General features: G+C 41.0%; 1 protein-coding gene across 1 annotated transcript in view; it reads right to left on the bottom strand.

Annotated features, from left to right (window-relative positions):
- Positions 1-2,538: 2,538 nt before the first annotated feature.
- Positions 2,539-10,023, bottom strand: part of LOC128617399 (cadherin-related family member 1) — a 26,779-nt gene continuing 19,294 nt past the window's right edge. The window contains exons 12-16 of the mRNA XM_053640496.1: positions 9,624-9,788; positions 7,117-7,184; positions 4,690-4,918; positions 4,089-4,343; positions 2,539-3,308 (exon numbers count right to left, since the gene is read on the bottom strand). Of these exons, the coding sequence (XP_053496471.1) occupies positions 2,745-3,308; positions 4,089-4,343; positions 4,690-4,918; positions 7,117-7,184; positions 9,624-9,788 (1,281 nt within the window). The 3' untranslated portion in view covers positions 2,539-2,744. The remainder of the gene's footprint in view (positions 3,309-4,088; positions 4,344-4,689; positions 4,919-7,116; positions 7,185-9,623; positions 9,789-10,023) is intronic.

The following is a 10,023-nucleotide window of genomic DNA, read 5'->3' as shown; positions in this document are numbered from 1 at the left end:
ATTGACAGCATTGCACTTTTTAAACCTTGCCTACACCGACCTACTCAATCAGAAGGCTATGCTAGCTAGATTAGCGTTTGTTTGCTAGCTTGCTAAACTGCCGTGTGGGTGGAACTTGCAGCATCTGCCTTATGATTGGTGAGAAAGCTTGCACATGCTTTATCCCAAACTAGGGAACCCCGCCTACTTTCCAACTAACAAGCAAGAAAATCTAGTTTTAAGATGTTTTGCTGTAGCTCTGAAGTTCTCTGGAGGAATGTGTGACATCGGGTTTTTATAAATTATAAATACAACCATACTCTGTAAAGTAGAGTCTGTAATATCCAGATGAATTTATCCACTGTGTCATCGAATGAGAAATCAAATGCTAGACAGGCCACGCCCACAAGAGACAAACTTGATGTAAATTTGATGGGGCAGTGGTGGCTTGGTGGTTAAGGCTCTGGGTTACTGATCAGAAGGTCGGGGGTTCAAGCCCCAGCACTGCCAGGCTGCCACTGTTGGGCCCTTGAGCAAGGCTCTTAACCCTCTCTGCTCCAGGGGGCACTGTATCATGACTGACCCTGCGCTCTGACCCCAACTTCCTGCCATGCTGGGGTATGTGAAGAAAAGAATTTCACTGTGCTGTGATGTATACGTGAACAATAAAGATGCATTATCATTAAAGATGTCCTGGATAGTGAACTGTCCCTGAGTTCTCAAGTCTGATCACTCTCAGATCACTGATTGGTTGATTTGTGTAAGACAAGTTATAAATATTACACTGACTTTGTGGGGTTTTTTTTTTTGTGCAACAAACATGGCGCCATTTTGTGTGGACTGGATTTTTCTTCACGGAAATGACCGCGTTAGATTTTATATGTCATATAAAGAGTGTTATGTGATGTCATATTTAATCATGTTGTATTTAATAAACAGTGTTTTCTAATCTCCGAGCGATAAACAGCCACTCTGTGACGTGTTGGTCCATATTTATTCCAAACTAAACAAAGACAATAAAAGACAGCGTAAGCTTTCGGAACAGCGTGAACAGATTAAACAGACGTTAAGCAGCGTTACGTTTAATCTCCACAGCAGAAACAGACGCCGTTACAACACGTCGTTAAACATCTGCATAGAAACTTCTGGATGTCTTCTGGTGTCGCACCGATGAGACGCTTCCTTTAGACGAATGATCTAGAAATACGGTTGTTGTAGATAATTGTGAGTTTAATGTGAGTGTCAGACGTCTTTACACAGAAACAAATCATCACAGCGTGCGAGTTTTCACATGTCATTTGTTTCTTTTTATTATTTTTTTTATATTTAATATCGTTACAAGAACCGACTCCAAAGAAGTGGAAAGTCAGTAGACAAGATTCAGACATGCAAGTGACAGTACAAAATCCCACTCAGATGAGCAAACTAGCGAATAAAGAAAGAAAAATAAAGTCAGCCGAGACGTGTCTGGTGTCTGATGATGTCCATAAACACGTCGATTCTCTTAAACGTTCTTCAAATGACATTGTTAGTATTTCTAATCTTGTTTTTAAAGTTTTTTTTTGTTTGTCATACAGCATTGACATAGTTAGACCTCTGCTACGATTCTGCTTTCAAACCTGAGGGGGCGGGGCTTATGGGGCGGAGTCATACTACCAAACAGTGCTGAGGAGTTAAGTGATTCGGAACGAGATTTAACGGGTGTGGTTTAAGGCAGGAAATTTTGCACAAACTATAGTTAGCTACATTAGCCTCAGTGCTAGCTCCAGTGTAGCACTAACCCTACATTCACGCTAGCAAGTGACAAAGCAACAGACGATCGTTCGCTTTCTACTGTACGCACACGCTCAACACTGTAAAGCAACAGATCCGTACGATTAGCTCGAATGGTTAACTCGGAGCAATCCGAACGCTTGTGCGTCGAGACGTTTCTCGACGCGTCTTTGATTCTGACGCACAAACGGAAGATAAACGTATAAACATGGTGTTAAAATTGTATTTAAATAGTCGGCTTTATCATGTGGTTACTACAGTATGTCATTGGAACTAAAGACGCTTAACAGATAAACTACGAGCAACACTTGCTGTGGGAATGTGGGGGGGCGGGGGACTTGGGGAGGGGGGATGGTTTGAGGGTGGCGGCGTTCAGACACCAAACATGTCTTTACGGTTTAGATAAATACTGCAGCAGTTTTATAGGCGAGCTTAAACAAGGTTCACACCAAAGAGCAGACGAAGCAACGGAAAATTGTGTACAATTCTGATTTCATCTTTTCTCTCTACACTTTTTCTCTATTCTTTGCGGATGATGTTAGTCTTCGGAGTAGCGCAGCAGAGCGTGAGAATCAGAGCTCGTCTCAAACAGTGTAAATAAACTCCAAAGCGCACAGACTGCATGATAAAACTACCATAAAATGATATTTTCTTCTAGACACGTTTTTCCTGTAGATATAACTACTGACATCCCAAAGTCTGAACCTTACGCCTCAGCACTATTTACACACACCTCACGTTCACCTTATTATTATTATTATTATTATTATTATTGTTATTATCAGTAGTAGTAGTAGTATTAGCGTATAAATATTTCATTATGCATCATTTATAAAAAGCAGAGGCAGAACCGGACCAGCTGCCACCGTCCAGATACGTTGCTTGGTTATAATCTCCTGCTTCCAATTTTTTCTGAGATCGCAGTGATCTATGCTAATCTGGTGGCTTCGGTAGTAAGGATCTACGCTAGAATGTTTGCTAAGCCAGAGGTTTCAGCAGTAGTAGCCTTGATTAGCCTCGATGATCTTCTGCTCCAGCCTCTTCTTCAGCTCTGAGACCAGCGCTGAGCTGATGTTTCCCTCTCTCTTCTTAGTCGGCTGATCTTCTGTATCTCTGCTACTGACGGATCTCTCGCTCGAGCTCTGAGAGCTTAAGGATCCTGAGACGGTAGGCACGGCGCCGTGATGCTTGCTCATCCTGGGGTTGTTATTTGGTGGAGGTGGAGGCAGAACCGGTGCGCGCGGTGGTGGAGGTTTGGACCACGATCTGTCGGTATTCTTGTTGCTCTCCACATCGTGGCCAGCGAGGAACTTGTCTGGACTCTGCGAGTTTCCGAACGTGAAGTTCCACTGCTGGGGTTCTCCACGCCTGCGGCGGATGACACGGCGTGACGGCCCGATCCTGTTGGACTTCGTTGTGCGCAGGTACATTGCCGTGGAGATCACTACGGTGGCCATCACCATCACGCTAATGACCCCAGCTGCCACGCCCAAAGCCTTCGCTGGATTGTCTCTGCTCTGCATTAGAAACGCAGTCACCGGGCCCGAGAACTGATTCTGAAAAAGAACACAAAAATGACAGCACAGCATTATTGATTTCTGGATTGTGATTGGTCAGACGGTGTTGATTAGTTGTCTATAACAGCAGCTCTGACAGCAGTACAGCTGCACATCACAGGGTTATATTAATGCGCTTTTTCTGATGTGTTATTGTTTCTATAGTAACCGCAGACGTTCCACATACACTGAGTAAAAGACATGTGTAATCCTTGATCTGTTAGGAATCATGTACGGAAGGAGTCTCCAGTGTCAGCGCGGTGTAACAGTCAGAGGTGAAGCTGTAACTTTAAGCTTTCCACATCTTCAGGACAGAGGAGTTTACACTTCTTTGCGGTTTCTCTGTGATTTTGTTTTGTTTGTTTTTCGTCTTATTTTTTTAGTTTATAGCTGCTATAATGTAAGCGAGAACAGGAACTAACTTGTTTCACTGATGTTCCACAACATTAAATGCAACTATAAATGGATAAAAGACGATCACATATCGTTGTTTGATTTAAATTAAATATGAAATCGTTGGTGAATTGCTGTGGTATAAGAGGATTAAAACTCCAGGGGACGTGCTGTTATTGGAAAATAATCAACTTCGAGGTGGTAAGAGAAGCTCTGCTTCATCACACCACCCTGATGTTGATTATTTTCCTCTAACAGCACCACACACAGTGTTTTATTCTTTATTTCTTCTTCAGAGGAGATTTTAGGCATTTTTCATGTACGAATGAAATTAAACATTCAATCGAAGGTTGATTTTTTAGTGTTGAGGTTTTTTTCCAGTCTTACTGCTTCAGTGATGTCGAGCTGGACGACGGCGGTGGTCATGAATGAAGGAGAACCTCGATCTCGCGCCTGGACCACCACTGACCACTTGCGGTCATGCTGTCTGGTGATGTTCCGCACCATCTCCATGGACTTGATGAACGGCTTTAGCTTGATCTCACCCGTGCTGGCGTTGATGTCGAAAACGTTCTCCGGCTCGGCCTTGGCGATGGAGTACTCGATGACATTGTTGGGTTCCTCGGCATCGTCATCCACCGCCTGAACACAGGGAGGCATTTAGCAAAGAAACTACACAGTTATGCTATGAATGTTAATGTTACTTATTGCTAGCTACATTAGCACTGCTCAGTGGAAGTTCCATCATGTTAAAGCTAAATTATTTGCACTGTGCTTTCAGTTCCTTGGTGAAGGTTCTCAGATGGTTCAGAAGGTTCTATGACATGAATCATTGTTGCGTTGTGGGTATTTGAACTCACAACCTTCTGATGATAACCATAGGCAGGTACGACACTGGGTTCTAGCATGATAAAGTTGAGGAACCTTACAAGATTACGTTCAGTTAGTTTAGCATCTGCATAACATCTCAGATCAACACTCAGCAGACCTCTATCTTCACAGGAGCACCGAGGATCATGGTCTTCTCCAGGAAGTTCTCGTTAAACTCTGGAGAATGATCGTTCTGATCTTGAATCGTGACGAAGACCTCAGCCAGGCTGTACTTCCCCTCGCTGTCTTCTGCCTTCACGTAGAAATTATACTTCGACTTCACCTCCGTGTCCAGAGACGCCCACGGCTGAGTGTAGATGATCCCCGAGCTGGGGTGGATGAGGAACCTGTAGAACACATGGTCGAAATCACCTGATTAACCATGAGTAATGCATGTCAGTCAGGAGATTTATCAGCTGGTAAACCTTTACAAAATTTAGAACACTTAATGGTTCTTCAGTTCTTCATAATGTCCAGGTTCTCGCCTTTTCCTTGTCCAACTTTAAAGTTTGTTTCCTATTAGAAAGGATTTTAGAAGCTAAGAACCATTGATTATACACTGAACCCTTTCCTTTACTAATTGAGTATGTTTTAACTGGGTATGTGTCCAGTAATTTAGCAAACTCCACATTTAGCTACACTGTCTTAGCAAAACGACAAAAATAGCTATTCCAGGGTTTCTTAGAGGATCAGTGGATAATGAAGGGATCTTAGCTTAAAAATAGTTCTAGCCTTGAGAGGAAAGTGTCATTTAACCATTAAAATTCATCAAATACACACACAATGTGCAAATTCCCAGCAAACTACAAGTAGCATAGGAACATCTCTACATGAATATTCAAGATTATGCAAATTAGAAATGTCCAATGTCTTCTCTCACTACCCGAATTACTGCTACGCTACGAGACTTCTGTCCACCAACATCGGCCGGAGAAATGCTCCCTCTACTGTACGATAACTAGCCTGTTCACTAACAGCTAGTAAGCTAGCACTAGCGGGATGTTTAGTACTCGAGGCTGGATTTGCAACTTTAACTTCTCACTGATGTAGTTATCTGCAGAGAAATATGACTAAAATAAAACGTTACCATAGCAACCACCATTTCTTCATCACTAACATTAACTATAAGTTAGCACACTTAGCACACATCTTCTCTGACTGAACCGTAGATATATTTTAGAAAACTGTAAGCACAATCTGCATATCTCGAGCTTATTTAATGACATCACGATATGAGCTGCTACATAGCTCCGCCCCATATCGGTTTTATTCGGGTACATTAGAAATTTATGATTTATGAAGAGCTGCGTTAAGAAATTTGACACAAACGTTTAAATTGACAATCGGAACAAACCACTTAAAAACACATCTCTAGTGAATTATGTTTATAAAGCGATTAGAACACAGCCTGAAATTAATTACATTCAAATAATTAAAACATGGTGTCATCTCTGGATGTGATTCCCCAACACCCACCCTATATATATATATATATATATAGTAAGACTTTTTATTAATTCTTAACTACATTAGCTTTATATCTCCTCATAAGTTAAAAGAAACATCAGAACATGTCCAATCTGATCAGATATATTTGATTAAAATTGTTGAAATTGTGCGTTTTTTTCTCTATCTCACTTTTATTCTTTTAAATGCTAAATAATTTCATGTAAGTCTCCAAATTCATTTGTAAACCCCACACAAACTCAGTAAAATCCTCCCGGTGCCTTGATGAGCCGGTGCTCAGCTGGTGAGAATTAACGAGCCGTCTCAAACCTGCGAGCTTTCACACGTCTCTCATTGCACTTTCAGCGCCAGGCCTGGGAGCGAGGCATACATTAGCGGGTTTTTACATTTTCTGCACACTTTCTGCTCTCATCATCTCTCTCTCTCTCTCTCGCTCTCTCTCTCTCTCTTACCTGCAGCTGTCACATCACATCACATGCTAATTAGGCCCTGACTCACACTGCGAGGCTATTTTTACTCGTCCAATCGGATTACAGGATTATCTCTCAGCTTCGCTCCCGTCTCTGAACAAAGCCGTGCCTGTGTCCTAAATCACTCTATACTCACTATCCTGGGCACTATGGAAAGAGTCTGGCTTTTTATAGTTATGTCCAAAAACTACCCTTTGATCATAAAATCAAAGTGTATATCTCGAGTTTATTTAATGACATCAGGATATGAGCTCCACAATACATGAACCACAAAAAAGAATACCCACAATGCACCATGCAACTTAAACACTATATGTGACCTATATAAGTAAGTAAGTGTGGTCCTTAGGACACGCCCATAGTGGTACAGAGGTCCATTATGGTCAGCGAGGGGACATTTTCAATAAGCAAGGGGACACTGAGTCCAGAAGGGACAACTTATGATTACTTATGGTCAGCTAGAGGATGTTTACAGTTAGCTAGAGGATGATTATATCTAGGGGACATACAATATTCCACACTTTGTCCTGTCGGTTCTATAAGATTTAATGTGTAGGCCTGTGAATATGGATATTAGCAGGGTGCCATTATATTTGTACAGGACTCACAGATCAGCTCCTGAGCCGTAGATGGAGTATTTCACTTCTCCCCAAGGCCCAGAGTCAGGATCCGACGCCTGGAAGATAAAAATATTCATCATTAGAGTTCAAACAGAGAAAGAGCTTTCAGTCAATACTGTAAACCAGGCCAATGTGTACGGATGAGCATCTACTTATGACTGTCCAATCTATACTGTCTTATCCATACTGCCTAATCTCCACTGTCTAATCTCAATGGTCTATCAACACTCTGAGCCCTACTATCTAATCTCTACTGTCCAATCTCTATTGTCTAATTTCTACTGTCCAATTTCTACTGCCTAATTTCTACTGTCCAATATCAACTCTCTTATTTCTACTGTCCAATCTATACTGCCTAATTTCTACTGTCCAATCTCTACTGCATATTTTCAACTGTCCAATTTCTACTGTGTAATCTCTACTGTTCAATCTCTTCTAACTAATTTCTACTGTCCAATCTGTACTGCCTAATTTATAATGTCTAATTTCTACTGTCCAATCTCTACTATCTACTCCATACTGTCCACACTCTACTGTCACACCTCTACCAACTAATTTCTACTGTCCAATCTCTACTGTGCAATCTATATTGTCTAATATCTAATGTCCAATCTCTACTGCATAATTTCCAATGTACAACCTGCACTGCCTAATTTCTACTACTACTATCTACTCCCTACTGTCCAATCTCTACTGTCTCTTCCCTACTGTCAAATCTACACTGGATTATCTCTGTTGTCTAATTTCTACTGCCCAATCTCTAATCACTAACACTAACATCCAATCTCTGCTGTCCACTCCTGCTGTTTCATCTGTTCCGTACAGTCCAGACTGTCAAATCTCCACTTCCAAACTTGACTGCCTGATCTCTACCACCTGCTGTCCAATCTCCAGTGATCGTCAGCTAGAAGACCCTGGCAGAACGTGAGCCGTGTATCGCATGATGAAAAGCCTGTATCTGATTGGTCGACGAGGTTTTCAGTGTATCGCACTGAGCCGTGTCACATTGTGCATTGAAAGTAAAACCTGTATTTGACATGAGAAAACTTTAAACGTGTAACTTTACAGATTAAAGCGTGTCGTGTATTTTGACTAGTTTCAGCCTCTCGTCTCGCAGCAGCTGTAATGAGTACATAACTATCATTAGAGTCTGACTCATCGTCACGGTGACGCAGCCAGACTGGAAGTGACGGCCGTCCTGCCAAGACTTAATTAACATCGCTTTATTAATCACTTTTCTGAAGATAGCGCTCGAATCTGGATATTTTCCATCAGATAACGAGAGAGAAGCTCATCGTTTCCCAAATCCAGTGTTTAACTCCAAGAAAAACAGAACTGAGAAAACAAATCATAATAAAATAACTATCGTGACGTCGTGGCTTTGTTTCTGAGATATGATTATTTTCGCTGCTTGAGAAATCATTATGTGGGAAAAAAAAATATATATCACATTCACGTCAAGTTGCTGTGACGCCTTTTTTTCAACTAAAGATCTCGCAAATCACCTCAAGATCTACATGTCTCCAAGAAAAACACAAAACCAACAAAAAAATCTATCAGATTCATCAGAAACATAAACACACAACCAGGACCGGCGTATTCAATGTTTTCACAGGTCAATTTTACTCACAGCAAATACAAAACAAAGGGAAAAACTGGCAAAAATCTTGCATTTAAAATGTTTTTAAATGTTTAAATATCCGGCATTCATATTCATATCATTTTGTCAACTTCCACACTATATGTTATACTACAAATTTCACCCATTCCTGCCAAATCCGTTACATTACTGAGTAAGCGTTTTTTTTCTTCCAGGCGACATTAGAAATTGAACAGTTGAAATTAGGGGGTACAGATTGGACAGTAGAGATTGGACGATACAAATTAGGTGGTACAGACTGGACAGTAGCGATTGGACAGTGGAAATTAGGCAGTACAGATTGGGCAGTGCATTTACATGTACGGTATTTGGCAGACGCCCTCATCCAGAGTGACTTACAGAAGTACTTTGAAGTCTCAATCAATAAACACATCCTGACACTGGCTCAGAATAATACCATCGGTCTAAAAAGTATGGTTGGAGGTAATATAATAAGAAAAACACAGAAAACACATTTTTTAAAATGAAAAGTGATCATTTAAGTACTTTAAATATAGTAGAGATTGGACATTAGACATTAAGCAGTAGAGATTAAATCGTAGAGATTGGATAGTAGAAATTTGTTAGTAGAGATTAAATCGTAGAGATTGGACAGTGGAAATTAGGCTGTACAAATTGGACATTAGAAATTAGCAGAGGTTGAACAGTAGAGATTGGACAGTAGAAAATCTGAAAAAATTAATAAACAAACTAAAAAACGACACAGAGATTTGTTCCATGCGTTAAAGGTGCTTTAAAAATCAGTCTACAGGGGGCACTTACTTTTGGTGAGTGTGTACTGTTAGAGCATTAGTGCTTATAAAAGGAAGCTAGAAGCGAGTAGCGTTGTACTCACAGTGACAGACACGACGGTGGAGCCTCCGGGGGAGTTCTCCGGGATCCTGGCGATGTAAAACTCTGAGGAAAACCTGGGCGTGTTGTCGTTTACGTCCACGAGATGGATCACGATGTCTGCTGTGGCACTGAAGCGCTCCGGCGTGTCAATCTCCACCGCTAGCAACTGACCACAACAACAACAATTTTTATTATTAATAAAATGTTTTGACATTTTCAGAAAATAACTTTATTCAGAACACCCCCGTCCTCTTGTTTGTACACTACCTGATCCACTCAAAAGTCTGTGCACCCCTGCTCATAAATCTTCATTTTTAGTATTTGTTTTTTAATTTTAGAATAATAATGAAGACATTAACACTATGAAATTAACAGACATGTAGAAATGATGCAGTGACCGA

Source organism: Ictalurus furcatus, chromosome 13 (assembly GCF_023375685.1).
Source record: "Ictalurus furcatus strain D&B chromosome 13, Billie_1.0, whole genome shotgun sequence".
Lineage (NCBI taxonomy): Eukaryota > Metazoa > Chordata > Actinopteri > Siluriformes > Ictaluridae > Ictalurus > Ictalurus furcatus.
The sequence above is the reverse complement of the archived record's forward strand: the minus strand, read 5'-3'. Positions and strand labels throughout refer to the sequence as shown.